This window comes from Myzus persicae, unplaced genomic scaffold (assembly GCF_001856785.1).
Source record: "Myzus persicae strain clone G006 unplaced genomic scaffold, MPER_G0061.0, whole genome shotgun sequence".
In the NCBI taxonomy this organism is placed as follows: domain Eukaryota; kingdom Metazoa; phylum Arthropoda; class Insecta; order Hemiptera; family Aphididae; genus Myzus; species Myzus persicae.
Genome location: NW_019101546.1, coordinates 271,231 through 291,866, shown reverse-complemented (window position 1 = coordinate 291,866; position 20,636 = coordinate 271,231). Strand labels below are relative to the sequence as shown.

General features: G+C 26.0%; 1 protein-coding gene across 2 annotated transcripts; it reads right to left on the bottom strand.

The window, feature by feature from the left end:
- Positions 1 to 828: 828 nt before the first annotated feature.
- On the bottom strand, positions 829 to 19,787 carry LOC111029475 (protein spire). 2 transcript variants are annotated; one of them, XM_022308480.1, is made up of 16 exons: positions 18,904 to 19,787; positions 14,699 to 14,766; positions 13,504 to 13,621; positions 7,435 to 7,571; positions 6,654 to 6,842; positions 6,365 to 6,394; positions 5,811 to 6,062; positions 4,450 to 4,561; positions 4,234 to 4,305; positions 4,030 to 4,163; positions 3,850 to 3,958; positions 2,345 to 2,523; positions 1,994 to 2,113; positions 1,830 to 1,931; positions 1,556 to 1,758; positions 829 to 1,476 (listed from the first exon to the last, which is right to left on the bottom strand). In XM_022308480.1, exons 1-16 carry the CDS (start codon positions 19,166 to 19,168, stop codon positions 1,344 to 1,346), a joined length of 2,223 nt encoding a protein of 740 aa, XP_022164172.1. In that variant the 5' UTR covers positions 19,169 to 19,787; the 3' UTR covers positions 829 to 1,343. The 2 variants fall into 2 exon arrangements, with proteins under 2 accessions (XP_022164172.1, XP_022164173.1); XM_022308481.1 differs by lacking the exon at positions 6,365 to 6,394 and having other exon boundaries at positions 1,344 to 1,476.
- Between the last annotated feature and the right edge of the window lie 849 nt (positions 19,788 to 20,636).

The window sequence follows — 20,636 nt, the reverse complement described above, 5'->3', positions numbered from 1 at the left end:
GTATGTAGTCTCTTATGTGTGTCGTAATTTCTGTATTTTTCATTATTTTTAAAAGGATACTGTATGGAGGCAAACCAGGTAAATTCAGTTAACCCCCGTGTAGTAAGGTTCCAAACATGAATAAAAAAAAATGAGGTTCGATATACAATTTGTATACATTATAAATCTGTTTTAACATTGATTGCCTAGGAAAATAATTATCAACCCAATAAGATATTTTATTGCCAACATCCTAATATATTTTAGTTTAATTAAAATTTAAAGGGATTCATTTATACCATTTTTTATTTATAAGTGACCAATCTAATACTTAGTACATGACATGATATATTATCTTATTTTAATAATTACGTTATATATTATATTTTTCAGACCTTAATTTGTAATTGGTATTAGTACATTATTTTTGTATATTTGGTTATTCTACTTACTAGAATACCTTGTATATTGCTTGTTTAGTTAAGTTAATTACATAATTGTCAAGCTTTAATAATGCATACTGAGGGCTCTAATAAAAAAAATGAAAATAAAAATTCTCAGTACATATAAGTCGAGCCGGCCATAATTATGTTTTCAGATTAGTCACTAACCGTTGCTAAAAGATTTAATTTTGGAAGTCAATGATATTTTCTCACACAATAATTAATCCTCATAGTTTACATATTGTGTAATTTGTATGTTAGCTATGATTTAGAACAATTTTAAACCCCTAAAATACAGTTTAAGAGTTAGTGTATTATGAAACTTTGTTTTCCGTACAATCTCATTAGAAAACATTTGATTGAAGTGATCCATAATATTTTCTAATCAATTTCAAAATAAAACAACTCAACTGTCAAAAAATATATTGCAATACATAATAAGTTTAAAATTTTAAATTTCAACATCGATTATTTCATTTACAATTACAGTAATTAACATTTAAGATGAATAACTAAACAATCAGAAACAAATCTACTGAGATTCCAGCAATCCAGACAACTGCAGTATCAATACCAAAAAATAAATTGCAACAATAATCAAAATAATTACTAATTCTAAAAGACAAAAATATATGAATTATACATGAACAATTAAATTTTTACAATACAATTAAAAATTATACAATATGTGTTTCATTTGTGCTACAATGGTGTTTATTAATTTAATTTCAATTAATTAAATACAACTATCAAATAGAAATGACTTTTAGTCATTGAATTAGGCGTTCAATACAATTATCAAGAGTTATAGTAAATATACACTAAGTAAATTAATACTACAATTTCAAATAATATTAAGCAATCAATCAACAATGGAATGTTAAGTGAATATGAAAGGAATACATATCAATGTGCAATTGACTAATAAACAGATGACAAGTCAAGTGTTAAATGGCGAAGTAAATTTGAACGATTCACTCTAGAGGTTTTGATTTCTTGCAGTACCATTGTCTTACAGTCCAGGCAGACAGCCATTTGTGCACTATATTTGGTGCTGAAATATCAAGCATTTACAAAAAATATCAAAATTAGTTTATTCTCGGCAATAATGGGTTTAAGTAAGAGGTCATTACCGAGTGATGTTTTGTGTGACTGTAGACGAACCATGGTAACTTGCAGACATACTGTTATTAGGACAGCCAACTGTTTTTTGAGGACTAGATGGAGCACTGCCCCAACTGCTCTTTGACCACCAAGGATTTTGTTCAGATATTGCTACATTTGGACTGAGTGCTACAACTGGGATTTGGGACAAATGATCGGTTGGCATGCGCATCTATATAATAACAAATATTAATTGTACAGTGAAGTCAAAGATTCTGAATAATTTTATTTTAAATATATTACTTTGGTACAACATTTTGAACACACTGTGCGTTGGCACATTTTGCATTCCTGTCCCCAAGGTCCAAAAATGCCAAATCTGGTTTTCATACATAAGAAGCAAACCTATAACAAAGAAAAAATGTATAAAATCATTTCAAATCTTTCTGAATAAAATAAATATGTACTTTTCGATTTTCAACATCTTCTTTGAAATTTCCTTCAACTGGTAAACTTTCAATTTCTGCTTTAGTAAGCACACTACGAATATGTATGAGCTCTTGCAGAGTCAAGGTCAAACAATCACTCTATAAACAATGTTTATTAAACATATTTATTTGAACAATTTAATATACTTAATTAACTAAAAAAAAACATTTAACTCATTTGAAAATACCAATTTAAAAGTAATACGATAAATAAGTTGAAAAATATAGAATATGAAAATAATTTATCAACATGCATGTTGTTGTAAAATAACTTGTCATCTACAGCCGTTGAGTTAAAACATTAAAGGCATAAAAAGGAGAATGACTTACAGTAGGTAAAGTATTTTTGTACATAGATTGTCTGCGAGATTGCTTCCACAATCCACCCATTGGTTTTATATAAGACAGAGATGATTGATCAGCAATTGTATGTCTTCGTTGCTGTTTTCTTATCGCATGGATATTTTTATTGGATTTTGTGTCTGTAGGTCCATGTTTTTCTTCTCTTCCTACAACCAACCATATCAATATCAAATAATAGTACATTTTAATTATAATATATTATGTTGCAAACAACAAAATATCAAATATTTAATTCAATATTCAATTGCTTAATTAGTTTTGCTTGTTCCTATTTTAAACGTTAGGTAAGTATTATTACATTCAACATTAACTGTTAAGTAAGCGGTTTACATTTAATCAAATTAATTAAAACGTGAATCATAGAAATAATTCATATTGTAAAATTTAATTGTTTGAACACAATAGAATATAATAAAATTCTATAATAGAATTTGTACAACATTTAAAACATTTAGGTTATTATTTATTGTTAATGATATGCAGATATTTTTTCACAATGATAACAATCGTAACATGAATAAAAAAACTAATTTGTTACAATTACATAAATTATTTTTATTTATTTTTAGAGTTATAACAAAGACTTGGTTACTTGTTATTATTCCAAGGATTTTTATATACATTAATAACAATATATTGAGAATGCAAAAGAAGCATTAGTATTAAAGTTAAATGTTATTGTAGCAAGCATAGGAAAAAAATCTTAAGACTTATGATGTATGATCAAGTAGAATTTAACCCAAAATGACAAATTTCAATTAAACTCACCTGAATTTTGTACACATAATTTTATACTATTCTGTTAAGAATATATATAACAGCTGGTCTTTTAAGTTTCAACTTTATGTTAAATTCTACAAAATAAAATTCTGTACCTAAATAAAATATTTACAAAAACATAACAAAAAAAAATCATAAACATAAATTACCAAGAGAGATGAAGCAAAAGTGTTGATTGTGGTGCAGTCTAAATTATGAATGTGGATAGTATTTAATAGAAAAAAAATAATCCTTAATTTCATATATCAATCACCTCATATTTATGTACAAAATATAATACAACAATTATAAATATTTTTTAAGATATGCATGAACAATTATTTAAGATTTAAATTGTAACAATATTTTTTTTCTTATTTGGAATTATAATATTATTTATTATTCAGACTGATTGAAAATTTTTAATTTAAAGAATTAAGTAGTTTAAAATTTCTTATAATGTTGAAAATATGACTGGGTGGTACAGTGAAAACCACAACACAAAATCACAAAGGTTAAATGGTTTTAACATAAACATAAAAATGATGAAATAAAAAAAACAAAAACAAAAAATTTAATTAACATAAAAGAACTAGGAATGTTACAAGAACTTAAGGCAAGATAGATTATTTAAAATATCACACAGGATTGGGTTGGTGACAACGTTTTTAACCGAAAGTGCAAATCACAATTGTTTGGTTGGGAATCACTACCTTGAGTGGACACGCCCAAATATGTGGATTCTTCAGTTTTTTCCACTGTAGAAGTCTTAAATTTGTTATCTTCTTCATCGTCATCAAAATCGTCTTCAGAATCAGAACTCTGAAAATTGAATGTGAAAAACATACACAATCAACAAATTCCAACAAAATAATGTTATTATAATAACATACCACTAAACGTGCTAATGCAGAAAAATCCACTTTTATAAGCTTGCGCTCCTTGTTTGGATCAAGCATACTTTTTATGGATTGGTTTGGCATATATTCGTCTTCTGAATTGTTCATTGATGAATCGTCATAGTGAACTAGTCAGATATAATAATTAAGTGTATTTGCTTAGAATCATTAAATTATTGAACAATTAAAATAAATTACTTTTTGATTTATTGTTACGGTTTGGAGGACTCGACATTGATCTTGATGATTTTATATTACGGAAAGGGCTTTCTAAATAAACATAATTGTTAATTAAAACTTAACACATATAGAACACTACTGAATAATACATGTACTAATAAATAACAGTATGATAAATTATGTTAAAAAATAACAAAAATGTATTGCATTAATTTTAAAATTCAATGAGCTTACTGGTTAATGAAGTAGAACGCAACTTGACGTTTCCACTTTTTATACACTCTAATAGATGTTCTCTCGGTGATAGTTTATCTTGTCGACGAGGAGCTAGTTTTCTTGCTGCAGCCTGAAATAAGCATTTATACTCAAGTAAGTAATATAACAACCAACAACTTAAAATTATTATTCATATAACAAAGTAGATTGAAAAATTGTAAATAAAATAATAAACATTACTTGTAAATAGAAGTATAATGAAGTTGTGTTAGGTTTATCAAAAGGATAAAACATTTTAAACATTGAGCTTATCAAGAGTTTTAATTAAACTAAAATATAAATTGATCAATTATTATTTGTTATATTCTTATGTATTAATATACACTTAAAAGAAACAAAACGTACGTACAATTTTATTTTTTATTTTTCTTCCAATGAAATATTTCACAATATAGTATGCGAAATATTGTAATTATAATATATAATTGATAATTTAGTTAACTTTTTCTTAGAACAATAAATAATTTTAAAACAACCATATTGACATTGATTAATTTTAGGAATGTTATTGTTATAGCTTCCAAATAAAAAGATTGAAAAAATACCTTTAAATATCTGTTAAAAGGTCACCAAACACAGATATAAATACAATAGTGTTGTAAAAATGTACACAAAGCTTTACAAATATAAATTGTACTGATATTGTTGAGTATTGATTTATATACAACATTATGGAAATTAATTTTAAACTATTTTAACAATATTTGATGGAAAAAAATACTTGACACATGTCTAACATGCGATCTACCAAAACTGTAGGCCTGTATAACATATAATAAACAACATAAGCTTCATAATTTCAGGGTGATAGGGTACTATACAATTTAAATCAGTAAATGAAAGCAAATTATTTGCTACACAAATTTAACAAAACATTTAGCATTCATTTTTAGAACATTTTAATGAAATGTATTGTTTGTTACCTACATTTAAATATCTTTTCCAATATTAATACCTCTTCAAGTTTTCTACTACATATTGCAATGTTTTTATTTTTGTACAAATCTTTTATCTGTACATAATATTGATATTATTATTGCCTAACAAATATTGCCTTTTTTCATTAAAAAAAAACACACACACACACTTTACAGTATTGTTTCTTTGTGTATTATATGTCTAAGTAAATGTTCATAAGTTTTGGACACACCTAATTAAAAATTGAAAATGATATAAACACACAAAATCAATTTATCGACAGATCACACATTAAACCAGTGCCAATTACTTCATCATAATGCAATAAAATGTCAAATATGTTGTTGATTACCTATATTATCTTATTTAGTAATCTATAAAAATAATTAAAATTTACTCACGCTTTTTAATGGAGGCCTTGATCTAATAAATTCAAGTATTGCATCATGAGCATCTCTTTGAATTCTGGCAGGAATTTCTGGAGGAGTTACTCTCTTTAAAGTATATCTTCTGGACCTTATGTCATCCATTAACATTTCATAGGGGGTTAATGCATATTCAACAAATTCATCTCCAGTACGAGATCTTTGATCAACTTTTTTTAATTGCACACCACGTCGTAATTCCCGTATTAATTGTATCCATAAACGTGCCTACAAATTTTTTTTATAAATATTACTTTGATTCGTAAACATACAAAATACCTACATATTATGTATGGTAAAAACTGTGATAAAACAATTTATTTTTATATTATTATTTAATTTACAAAATATGTTAAAAAAACTATTGAAATTTGTATCATAATATAAAAGTATAATATTTCAACTAAGTTCAAATGTAATAAACTACAACATTTCTCATAAAAATATTTGAACCTGTATAACTTATAAATCAAAGTTATTATTTTGAGCTATAATAAAATGTAATTTGTTGTACTATAATCTAAACATACTTGTAAAATACTCCACTTTCTGCGGTTGGGCTAACAAAAAGTAACACAACAACTGTGTTAGTTTTGATGCCATAATAAATATAAATAATACAAACTTATAAATTCACTTCCTAAAGCCATAATACAGTAGATATAATTGACAATTAAACTTAATTATGTGAACACATATATTAAGGATCAACGCTCTATTATTTAACATAAGCTAATAAAATTATAGTTTTAGGATGACCATTAGTTGATTTATAAAAATCTACAATAATGAATATTCATTAAACACTTGAGAGCTTACCCAATCACTGTAATCCAATGTACTTAATTCAGCTGAAGTAGAATTTCTGTGTCTTAAACTGACAGTTCCATCAGATAATTTATCTAAAAATGACGAAAGCTCTAAAGCCTCTGCCACTAATGCTCTGCATACTGCTTTATAATGAGTTTCAGAACCCAATCCTGACACACCTATATGTCTACTGCATTCCTAAAATAACAATTCAACATTATCAAAAATGTATGCATAAAAGTAAGAAATATTAACAATAGAGGTGCTTGAGATATACTTTTATAGAGCTGGTCTGAGATTGGAAAATATTAAAATCCAAGAGCATGGGTTTGGGATAAAGAATTGTTTGTACATCTTTAACAAATTAATGAATAAATATAAAAAAAGATTTTTAAGGAAGAAATTTAAGTGTAACAATATTTATCCAAAATTGATTATTCAAAAAGTAATATGTATGATATAATAGCTACACATATAGAACTGCATCAACTCAGACAAATCAGCTAATAACTACTACATATATAAATATATAATAATTTGTCTTGAAAACCTTGAATCATAAGTAATTAATATTAACTGTTTACTATTTTTATAATTATTAAGTACCTATGTAAAGTAAATTCTTTATGAAGCAATAATAATAACAAAACAGATTTCCTAAAATTATATTTATTTTTAATCCTAAAGACCCGCAAAATCAGGAAATTATTATTTTCAAGTCTCAAAATCCTGAGCAACTTTGATGAAAATATAATGATAATTTTAATAATAATAATATAATAATATTTACCTCTAACACATCATCAAAAGTAGCAAAATTATTTCGTGATATTTCTTCACATTCGGCAGAATCTCTTTCAATTCCTTCATCATCAGTTTCTCCTGATTGACCATGGTCCATAGATTGAGCATGCAAACCATATTCAACTTAAAATTAAAGTACATAATAATTAAAATCAAATTAAGATAGGGAGCCTATAAAAATGTATCAGTAGTTCAAAAAAAATATAAGTAAAACATGGAATTGGGTAATGTTAAATGAGTCAATCGACATGAGAAGTTGAAAAATATTTCTAAATAAAATATTGATGGATAATATTCATTTAAATAAGACCTGTAGGGTGTGTCACTGTGTCAACTGACTTCTTCAAGTGACAATACTTTTTGGATTCTGAATAAAGTGATGAATGTATTGTTTTTTTTTTGTGTCAAAAGATACTTTTTGTAGCAGAAAAATTTGATTTTAAACTTTAAGGTTTCTGGTAACAAATTGAATTTAGTTAATATTTTGGAGAGTCAAAAGTAAAAAATGTCCAGAACCTGTAAATCAAGCCAGAAAAGCATAGGTACATTTTTACATAACACCTCAAAAATAAATAACATTACTGTAGACTTAACATTTTTACCGAATATTCATAATAACATTTACTAGACATTTATTTATTTAATTGATTAACAGACATAATATGTCCAATAGTCAATATAATTGTTAGATACCTGACAACAGTAATAATATTTGATCCAATTTAAAATTTATCAAATTAACACATTAAAAAAATTGAAATTAATAATTATTCAGCAAGGTTATATTATGAAATAATTTTTAAAATACTTGGACACTAATTGTGCTATATATAGGCATTTAAAGTTCCTCTGACCATTTTTAAAAAAAAATTGAAACTTAGAAATTTACAATATCAGAAATTACAATTTATATACATATATTATTCATAAGTCTAAATTAAAAAAATAATTGTTTCCGTGTTTCTTAAAAAACCAATAGAAAATGGATAGTCAATTTCAATAGTTAATTTATGTCAATATTTTCAAAGCGGGATTATTAATTGCAATCAAATATTCAAATAGTTATATATATTTTTAAGTCTTGGCCACAATCAGACTGAGTATACCTAGTAAGGAATCAGGTCTATAAGATAATAAACAACGCATAAAATACTCTATATTGGAAAAGTTGCTAATACTATCTCAATATAATATATGGTGCATACAATTTAAATATTAAATTTATCAGAGAAGATAATATTTCATAAAAGGTTTATTTCCAACAATATTTAAAAGTATTATTATTAGCACAGAGGCAATAAATATCATAGTTTAATTAATTTACATTTACAAAAGTACTTAACGACTCAACTTCAACAATTGTTCAAGTACTCAAATCAACTTAAGTTTTTAATACTCAAAAAGTCAAGTACTCAAAAAAATAAGAATTAATTTTATTTAAAAAAAATTGCATTTGTAAAACGCCATTGTGTTTATAGAATAAAGTAATCCACATTACACACTTTAAAAATATTAAGTATCTACCCACGAATAATAATTTTTAATTACAACAAAATAACTAACATCATTCTTTTAGGTTAAGATATCAAATTTTGTCCTAATTTTAACTTCAAATATCTGTGAAAAAACTGTGTATATATAATATATATTTTTAAATATTTTGGTTCTGGAACTTCTAAAGATACCTCATAACTTAACCTATTGAATTTTCAAGCATTTTGATCCAATAAAATTTTTTTTATCAATATTTAGGTATACAAAGAAAAAACTTAACAATTTTAATTCAAAAATATTTATAAATAAATCAAAACAAGTCAAAATATTTTTAAAATATCATCATGTATGTAGAATTGTTTCATTAACTAACATTTGGTGAAAATTTAAAGTAACTAAGGTTATTACATTTTGACATATAACAAAATAAGTAAATCGATTTTGTAAAAACTTGTTATATGTAAAGATCATCGATTATTCTTATTTTAGATTCTCAGCAGAGCGATGAATGTATTGATTTTACAATACTGTGTTATTTTTCTAATTTTTTATTTGTGTCTGGGTACATGTTTAGTAGTTGAAAAAATGATTCAATTTTAAACTTTAATATATTTTCTGGTGGTAAAATGAATCTAATTGGTGCTTTTGGGAGGCCAAAGTTCAAAATTCATTGCAATTTTCAAGTGGCAGGAAAAACAAACAAAATTTTTTTTTAGAAAATGGGAATTTTTGCACTTATTAGTTTTGATTTTAGGTATAACTCTAAAACAAATAACCATAGATACGTGAAATTTCACTGAATGTATATATTAGCATTTTATATACACCATAACATTTTCAAAATATTTAGACATATGTTGAACTATTAATGGGCAAATGAAATTGCCGATTATTATTAGTATTTTCTAAATTAATATTGCTTAAAATTTTTTTGCTCAGTCAAAAAACTTAAAAATGTGGTACAAGGTTCCTCATAAGTTGTTGTTAGTGGAAATAAAGAAAAAAGTTGAGCTTAAAACCAAAATAATTTTTTATGAGCGTTTGAAATTCAAATTTTTACAACTCAATTTGCATTGAACAATTATCTTATTTTACTGTAATTCAATAGATATGTATAGATATTTGAAATTCACATAAAATGTTTATTTTATTATTTCCTATAGTTTAAAAAATGTTTCAAATATTTTGACTCGTTTTGAGCTGTTTATGGACATTTTCAACTTTCAATAATTTTAGTTTTTTTTTTCTATAAATGCCAATAAAACTTTGTTCGTTGGGTCAAACAGATTAAAAATTGAATACAAGGGTCCAAATATATTGTTACAATAGAACTTTAAAAAATTAAAATTACGAATGCATGATTTTTTTTAATAATCATTTAAAATTCAATTTTTGACAATATTTATTAAATTCAAAATTTACAAATTCTCTTGTAATTTTTAAAAAGTTTTAAGTTGCGGATTAAAAATTTAAAAAGGTTTTATGTAGGTAATTAATTCTGTGGAAAAAATTGTAGATGTAATTACATATTTAAACAAAGAATAACGATTTTTGGTATTTTGTTGTCATTTTAAAAATATTCATGGATACTAGATTTTTAAAAGTATATTATTATACTTCATACAGGCAATGACTTTTCAAATGTAATTTTTTGACAAAAATGAATTTAACCTACTGTAGTACTAATGCTTAATAGCAAAATAAATGACTTCAATCACAAAATAAATCATCAAATATACTAAGTAATATTATAGGCTGACAGACTATATTCGGTCAGAATCATTTTTTATGTACAGTGATTTTACATCATTGAATTCAAATTTAACATCATCCATTACAGTGACCCACATGTAACCTACTGTAAAGCAGAGCAACATGCACTTACCCACTTTTTTTAAATTAGTTTTTCTCGGTGGTTTTGAAAACTACTAAGAATTTTTTACTTTTATTCCACCCCCCCAAATTACAACTAGATTTATTTCTCTAGCAAAAAAAAACATTTTTAATACCCCAAAAAGTGGTGATAGACACACACAAAAGAAAAAAAAAGCATTGTAAAATCAAAAAATTGTTTGTTCATAATCTAAAATTACAAATATTATGTTTCCAATAAGAATACTGAATAAAGGTAAAATTGTTTAGTACTCAGAAAACGTTCTAGAACTCAACTTTTGGATTAGACTCAAACAACAAGAATTAATCAATCCATCAAACATTATTCTATAAACATATAGGGAAAATTGAATTTGTCATAATAGAGAACCTCAGTAAATAAATATATTATATGAACTGTAATTTAATTAAATCACACACAAAAAAAATAATTATTAATAGATAGTTTTATGTAAACTATAAAATATAGATAAATATATGTTTTAAAGGAAAAGAAAAATAATCATCTTTGTAATGGACTACTTTTTGTGGAAAGTAGTGGCAATTGTAACATACTTCTTTAAAGCAGTCAGTACTCAGTTCTAACAACTGCTAGAATAAGTAGAAATGGATAATAGTGAATGGAAAGTTTGTACATTTGAAATGCCATGATTACATTCATCAGATCATTAACAATAAAAATTACCTTATTCATCATAGAAACTATTATTATAAGTAATGTAAAATTTTTTTTGAGTATACATTTAATTATTTTTTTTAGTCACTCAGAATAATTGTTATTGATTATTTGGGAAAAAAATGATATGCATCACCTTATTGATAGACCATCAAAGTTTGTAGCTTACTTGAATATATTTTAGAATTTTGAAGATTAATATTTAAACATCTAAAATATAAAAATGATGATACAACAACAGCATGAAAATATTTCAAGTACTACACTATTTAAAAAAAAATTATTGAACAAACACTAATTATCTAAATACCTTCAATTAAAATAAATTAATTATGAGAAGATTACCTACATAAGTTTAAAGTGTCAAATAATTATTATTATACTTAAATGACATAACATAAATTAATTAATCTGTTTTTAATAAAAATCAACATTGGCTTAAGAAATAAAAATAAAAAATCTTATAAAAATTATTTTGTAATTAACAACTCACTAGATTTATAGTTATATACTTATATAACAATAATAAAATAATGACCTTCACAATATTTGTTTTAGTATTTTTAGAAGTGATATCATTTCCAAATGTTATTAAACAAAAGTCTCAAAATATTAATTTATTTTGCATACATAAATTGTTTTGTCTTTGTCATATTATTACAAACTCAAATGTCATGTTTTGTCGTAGAATCAGGGTTAAGCATTTTTTTTCTTATTTAATATGCACTACACAATTTTTGTTTGTTTGTAAGAAAAGCTTGAACATATTTATACAAGGTTTATGATAAATATTATTCTTAAAAAACTAAAAAATCTAAAAAATACTTAAACACAACTTTTTTTTAAGTGTTCAAAGACTTTATATTTTTAGAATTTAAGCTTAAAATTCTACTACTAGGTACCATAAAAGTAGTTCTAATAGAAATCTAAAAACTTCAAAAATACAAATGCATAATTTTTTTTTATACAAGCATTTTAAATTTAAATTTTAACAGAACATTATTTAAATATTTTGTTGTAATTCAAAAAAGATTATTTTTAGGGACTTGTAACTTTTCGCCACTACGTATATTATTATGTAAATTACAACACAATGTAATTTTCAAAGTATAAAGAGGATGCTGTCCACGTGTTTGTTGTTTCCATCTTACCAACTAACGACATAGCAAATTTTCGTTTACTTGTGTGAATAGTGTGCCGTTTAGTTTTGTTATTAGAGTGAATTAGGTATTATCAAGCTTTTAGGTAAAAATATTATCAATGCTTAAGCGTCGGCGGATGTTAGATATTTTCATTTTCAAGCAAAATAAGAGTATGTGAAATAACAGAAATCAAAAATACTCATATCTCGCTTGAAAATTAAAATATCCAAAAACCCAACAAAGCTTAAGCATAGATAATGTTCTTACCCCGGTTCTTACCTAAAACTTTGATGATAGGTCAATTTACTCTAATATCAAAACTAACTGCACACTATTGAAACTAGTGAACAAAAATGTTCTGTGTCATACGCGTGTAAGACGGAGACAGCAAATGCATGGGTAGCGTCCTCTTAAGATTAATTTTAGGTCTACAGTATGTCAGTAATGACTTAGAATAAATATGAAATTATATGAAAAATTTACCATATGATTTGTTTTTTCCAAAAATTAGTTAAGCCACCATCTCACTAACAACAATATAAATGTATAACATAATATTCTTAAAAACAGAGCAGACTCAAAAATGTTGTTTGTATACAATGATTTATCACCACATTCAAATTGAACACATCCATCATACTGACCTACTCGATGGCGGGATATACTAGATACCTACTCCACAATAGTACTAGTTCCATGATTTTTTTTAGACTGATAAATGTTATGATAAATTAGTTATGTATCAAAACTATAATAGCATTCATACCTACCAATTAAACTTTAATGATTCTACTTATTTATTGTTAACTATTAAAATGTATGGTATTAGTTCATATTACTATTTACTTACATGAAGCTATCATTCGTTTAATTAATGATTCCAACTCTGGATTTAATGACCTTTCTTCATCTTCATCGATTCCAAAATCTAGGACTTGAAAAACAATGTATCCTAGACTGGCAATCACCTATATAAATTAGTATTATAAAAGTTATAAATTATTTTTTTTAATGTTTTAGTTTATAAATTTGTATATTTTAAATAAATTGATCTTGTTTATAAATATAGATACAGAAAATAATTTTTAGCAAATTAAAAAACATTTGATTGTGTTTTGTACATTTTTAATAATATAACTAGATGTATTACCTGGCTTTAACTATACAAATTATTTTAAACAAAATGTATTTAAAGAGTAAAAAACTTAAAATATAGACGAATATAGATAATTAGTATGAAATTATGAGATTAGAAACGTCCTACTATTTAAAGCACAAATTCATAAAATATAAAAGGGGACTTTTTAATGTTAAATGATAGGCATATTATCCAAGATGAGTACCAATAAAATTGACAATTTATTTTAATTTAAAAATAGAAAGTATATTAAAAGCATAAGGAAATGTGTTCTAAAACAAAATAAAAACTATTAAAAAACTACAAATACTAGTTGATTTAAAAAAAAAAGAAATTATTTTAATTATAGCCTACTCATTCTTATGCGTTAAGAATTATGTTAATTTGTATAACAATACAGTTCCCAGAATACCAGAATGAAAATGTAGATATTTATAAATTAATAACCAACAAAACATTTTTGTGATAATACATTTTTTAATGATACCTATCAAATTTAATAAACAATGTAGATATTATACAGAGTATTGTAAAATTAAATATGTTAAAATAATATTTAACCAAATTATAACTAGGTAAATATTTATTAGACTAATATGTACAAATTAAATACAGATTTTTCTAAAATCGACTTGATTGTTTGATATTTGTAGCTAGTAAATAAAATAAACACACTCATTAATTATTATCCAAAAGAAACTCGCAAATTTTTTTATTGAAACCAACTAGTATAATTTTTAGAAATGTTTATTAGATAGGTAACAACTATTAGTAAAAAATGATAGTCAACAATTTTTCATGCTAAATAGTCAATTAATTTAAATCTATAATTACTCTAATCCATAAATAATTATAAGTTTGCTCATGCTACATAATAACATATTAAAAATAAGTACTTAATACTTACATGATGTTGAAGGATAGTTTTACTATCATTTTCATTACTTAGTTTCTCAATATTTTCACGAGATTCAGCTAAAACAAACATAAAAATGTATATTGACATTATTTTTTGTTCTAAATTATACAAAAGCATTAGGTATTTAATTTTTGTAACAGTGTTTAATATCTGTATTACAAAATTATATACCTAATTTTTTTTGGGACGCATTAAAATATGTATAATTATATAGTAAAAAATATTCAACCCATTAAAAAAGAGCCCCCTCTTTGCTCCTGGATAATACGCTATAGCAGGTCATAAATCAACTATGAGGATCTACAAAGACTATTTTTGTATGTATGTATTTAAAATTTTATTCTTAAGACAATAGTTTTCCCACAGACACTCTGAAATTAGGACATCTTAAGCAGTAATGATATTAAGTGGTACACGGGTTAGAATAATAATATAGAATTATTTAAGACTTATAAATATAATAGGTTTATTTGTTAGGAAAACGTGAATACTCAATAAAATTGAAATACTTGTATTATCCTTGGAAATAGCTTATGGGGAATCAATACATAGGGGGCCAGATTATAATTACGAGGAGGTAGGTATGTCTAATTTTACTCTTTTTAGGTACTCATATTACAATTACAATAAAACGTATATTAACTTCAGAACAAGGTAGCCAAGTTGGTATCTACCAATAGAATAATGAAGAACCAATAAATATTTTTATAACAAATGGGAAGGTATATTTAACTTAAATATATTACCTCCATTATTAATTATAATAACTTAATGACTAAAATAAAATATATTACTTGTAGAATAGCCTAACTTTGAAAATGAAGACATTTAAATTTAATTATCAAAAATAAATGATTCAGGAACCTAACACAGCATAGGAATCAAATTTTTAAATGTGAAAAAAGTAAATAATATAGGCATAGGTACTAAGATGCAATCAAATATTGTACTATTAACTTTAACAATAATATAATGTTATATAATAATAAATAATACTTCATACTACAGACAGGGCTATAAACACAAAATGCCTACCTAAATAAAATGAAGTACCTACCTTCCTAATTTAATTTTCCTGTCAACATAAAATATATTGTATTATCCAGATAAATAGTAAATAATAATACAAATTAAGGTTAAATCTAGTTTCAAGATTAAACCTCAACATATACTATCCTTACAGCAGGCACAGTGCTAGGATTTTTTCCAGAGGTCGCTTAGTGGAACAAATACTTTTTGTGCATGGGTTAGGATTTCTTCAAAAATTCCAGTGATTACTGATTAGGTACTCGTATAAATAATTAAATAATAAAAAAATTAAAAAAAAAAAAAATTAAATTAATTTATATTTACATACCACAGCTTTATTGTGTTACATAATATATATAACATTATTTAACTTTCATATAACACTCAGTAATTTATACATTCTAAGTTTTAAATCAGGGGTTCCCAACCTTCGGTCGCAGAAGCATTTATAGATGGTCGCGATAGTGCATAAGCCATAAATCACATGTTATTTAGGATTTTCCTCAAAATATTCTTTTTGAATACTAAAAAAAATATTTTCCTAAATTGATTCTATAACAAAATAGATCGAGGAAGAAAATTGTGTATGAATAATCATTATAGGTACCTATTTGTAATTTCTCACTTTATTATTTTACACTAAAATTGAATGTTAATAAAATATGAAAATTATGTTTGCAATATTATTGTGATTTTTTTAAGGGCTCCAAATCTTTGAATTTAAAATGCTATGGTCACTCTGATATATGGTTGGGAACTATAGTTCTAAATAGATAAAATGTATGAACTTTTAAATGATTAGCAATGTTTTATTAATATTTAATACTACATATATAGCTATGTTTATTTTTGAATGTAAATAAGGGAATATTTTAACACACACTTTAAACAACTAGGTACATTAAGTCATTAACAATGGTCAATGATGTAGGTACAAATCTGACTTTTATAACATACCTACACCCCCGCCTACACTTTTATGACAGAATGGAGTTAGTTATGCCATGTTTAGCTTTTTTTTAATAAATAAAAATGAATATGATTGAATTTAATAATGAGCAGATGAATTTGATTGACAAAAAGGCAATAATTTGGGGTAACTATCTATTTTCATTCAATAATTACATGTACGTAATAAGAAAATCAAGTGAAATAAATGTACCAGTCCTATACTCCGCGCCACGAGAGAAGGAACCCGTGTCCCGACCAAATTGCAACAGACTCCGCGCATCCCCACTTATTTGACATATCGTCGTCTAGTTACCTAGCCTAGTAACGCTAGCTGCCGTCAGTCTGCATGCGCGAAACGGGTTCCTTCTCTCATAGCGCGGAGTATAGTACCTACATATGACAATTTTTTTTTTTGTTAAGGCTTAACCTTAGAAGACTGCAGCCAACCAATGTGCCACATCAAGTCCCCAACCTATGACAATTATCCTGACTTTCATTACTTTTTTTTCAAGCTATTTTTATATAGGTTAGATCAAGGTAGATAACAACCAAGTAATTAATAACAATAATAATAAAAAATGTAATTAAAATTAACATTCTAGATTGAATGATCATAAACATTAAACAGGGTCATAAACCATAATATAGAAAATATTATAGAACATTTTTGACAGTATATAAGTATTGAAAAGATAAATATTGACTTTTATTTAATATAAGTGTTCAATGTTAACATGTCTAGTCTTCAAAGAGTTCACCATCCAATACACATATGCAAAGCCACCAGGTGTGCAGGGTATGCATCTGCCTAAAGGGCGGCTTTAATTTGAGTTGAGCAAAAACTTAGAAGCCCATGATTTTTTACTAGATTATTACTGTATTTTTAAAAGAATATTTGTAGGTTGAAAAAATTTTAATGCAGATAGGATACATGATACGTCTATAATATACCTAATGTTAAGGTACATGTATTACTCGTGGTAAGAGGGGTATCCCATAAGTACCTATAATATAGGTCTTTACTCAGGTCTTCATCAATGTTTAATAAATACATAAAACTTAGGTTTAAAACCAATTAGATCTAGATACTAATTATAAGTATAAATACCTATTAGGTAATTAGTATCTTTTAAATGTTTTTACTATTCATTCATATACATAAATTGCAAAATATATGTTATGTACATTGTACCTACACCTACCTACGTAATTATTTAGATTTATTGTTACAAGAATAAAAGCTAATAATAAATAAATCAATGTCAATTGTTATGTACCTACGTAAAATACATACCAAACTAATATTACTTTTAAAATGTATTCTGAAACAAAATTAACAATGTTTACATTTTACAGTATGGTTTTTTTCTAGACTTAATAAAAATGTAGAGCACTTGTATAAATAGACAAATATATATTCAGGCAAAATAAAAATTTTTCCTATGTTTATTATCATTAATCGATAACTAGGTAGGTACTCCAACTACTTACACTCTTTGAGTCAACTCTAAAATGATATCACTACCACTAAATAAACTTAGTAAAAAAACAGTTTTAATAACTAATGCAATTTATAATTATATCAAATGCTTTATAGTTATTAAATAAGTATAAACCTTGGTACCCACCTATAAACATAAATTTTTTTACAGGTATTACATGTACCTGATAGGTGACTTACCAGTAACTGTCCACTATAATAAACTTATAGGCAATAAGTAATAACTATTTTCTATGGGTATATTCTGTATTTCCTTGAACAACAATGTTTAAATAAATATGTTATAATATTCAATAAATTAAAGTGACGATAAAGATTATGGAAGAGCTTCCACACTGTAAAAATAGTTCCACTATCGTTGTTTAGTCTACGATTCACGCATAAAAAAAATACATAGTACCTAACTAGTAAATCAGTAACAATACCTATGTATAATTAGTTAGTAAGTCTCCGTGTAAACCAAGATGTAAACCTACATAAATCAGAAATCAACCTATTGACACAAAAAAATTGAGTAAAACTCCAGGTAAGACTTAAGTAAAACTAGGTAGGTACGGTGATCTGTAGTCACACTAATTAGAATTTGTAGTTCTTAGAAATTAGTGTGGACTACCTACCTACTTAGGTAAATAAAATGTTCACCCCACAACATTAATATCTAAGTTTATTTCCATTTAAAAATAAATATAAATAAATGATTCACAAGCCATACCTATTTCTTCAGTGTTCAAGATGGTACTGGGGTGTATGAATCCATCCTTATGGATACGGACTTCTTCTAGATTCTTGACCACTCGACACCTGTTTGGTTCACGTTCAAAAGCATTCTTGAAACACTTGGCACACTGATAGCACAAAGCCCATGCATGCTCTTCGCTTACAGGTGTATTGAATGACTTGATTATGTTCACGAGCGAAACACAATCATTATCGTCCAACTTGCAGAGGTACGGCTTGAAATTATTTGGCACGTCCATGTTTGTTATTCACATGGGACTGGTGTAGTCACAGGTCGACAAACCACACTTCAGTAGCAGACAAAGAACACTGACATCGGATGAGAGCGTCACAGACATCAAGGGACCCGAAGAGCAGTGAAATGCAATAAAAGATGTCACCAAGTGCAAGGACCTACCCCAAAAACAATAGTGATGTTTTTGAGGCCAGTACGGACACAGATTTTGAAATCAAAAACGAGAGGAAAATAAAAATTCAAACGTTTCGCAGAACGAGGGTTAACGAAAGTCGACGGGATCGCGACTCGCGAGATCACGTAATGACTTTAGGTAGTAGGTTATAGGTAAGTAAGTCACAAACAATAATGCCACTTACGGGGTATATTTCTTTCGGCAACGAGAATTTCCCGACCGACGACGTTGACGGTTATTTACTAATTAATAGTGGTAGTTGTGTCTAGCGTTTGGACGTCGGAAAATCGCACTTTCCCACGTTCGCACACGATAAAAGTTTAAATGACGATAAAATTTTAAAAATCAAGAAAAATAAGCGAACGAAAAGAACGAACAGACGAACCTACGGCGATGGTTGCAGCGGTGGTAACTGGTAGACGGTAGTGTTGTCGGTGGCGGCGGTCGCGGTCAGTGTTTACTCTGGACTCTGGTGGAATTTTGTATTGTTATTAGAAAGGTTATTACGGTTTTGTGTGTTAACGAACGGGCGCGTGCCACTTGCACCGCCCACGACACCGACACTAGTCCGACGCCGAGTCAAAATATTCAAAATAAAATATTGTTTGCCGGTAAGTCATCAATATTATATTATTATAATGGGTATTATTGATATTATTGAGCAATTCAATAATTTATTCAACATTTCATTTAGTTATAGCAAAAACAAGATATGCGAAACATATTGATTTTATAATCAGGTAACTTCTAGAATAAAATTAACGGAGTTATTTGTGACTATTTTAAAAATATTTATGCTAAAATAATATTCTATGCAAAATATCTACGATCAAAATAATATTTTGCTGCCCGGACCTCTGGGGATTTGGATTATTCGTCGTATTTAAAAAATCTAAAGCCATATGGCTTTCATAAATTTATCTCGCCTACTTTCAATTACTTAAAATCCTTACAATAATTAATAATTAATTGATTGACTATTATGGTTATATTGAAAAATGTTGTATAGGTACCTCGTACCTACGGTAGTTAACCTTGTATTATAAATTTATAAAAGTAATATCTAAGTCTTTAAAATAAAATAAATATTATTTTTGTTTTACTCGATAAAATATATTATTAACAAATGTTGTGTAATATATTTTTCATAATATAGTATACCTAATATATTAAAATTCATAATTATAAATGTTTAATTAAAAACATATTATTTTGTTTATAGATTTATCATGTTTTTAAATAATTATATTGATATAGATTTTTAACATACACTAATTTAAGATTTCCTTAGTGTTAA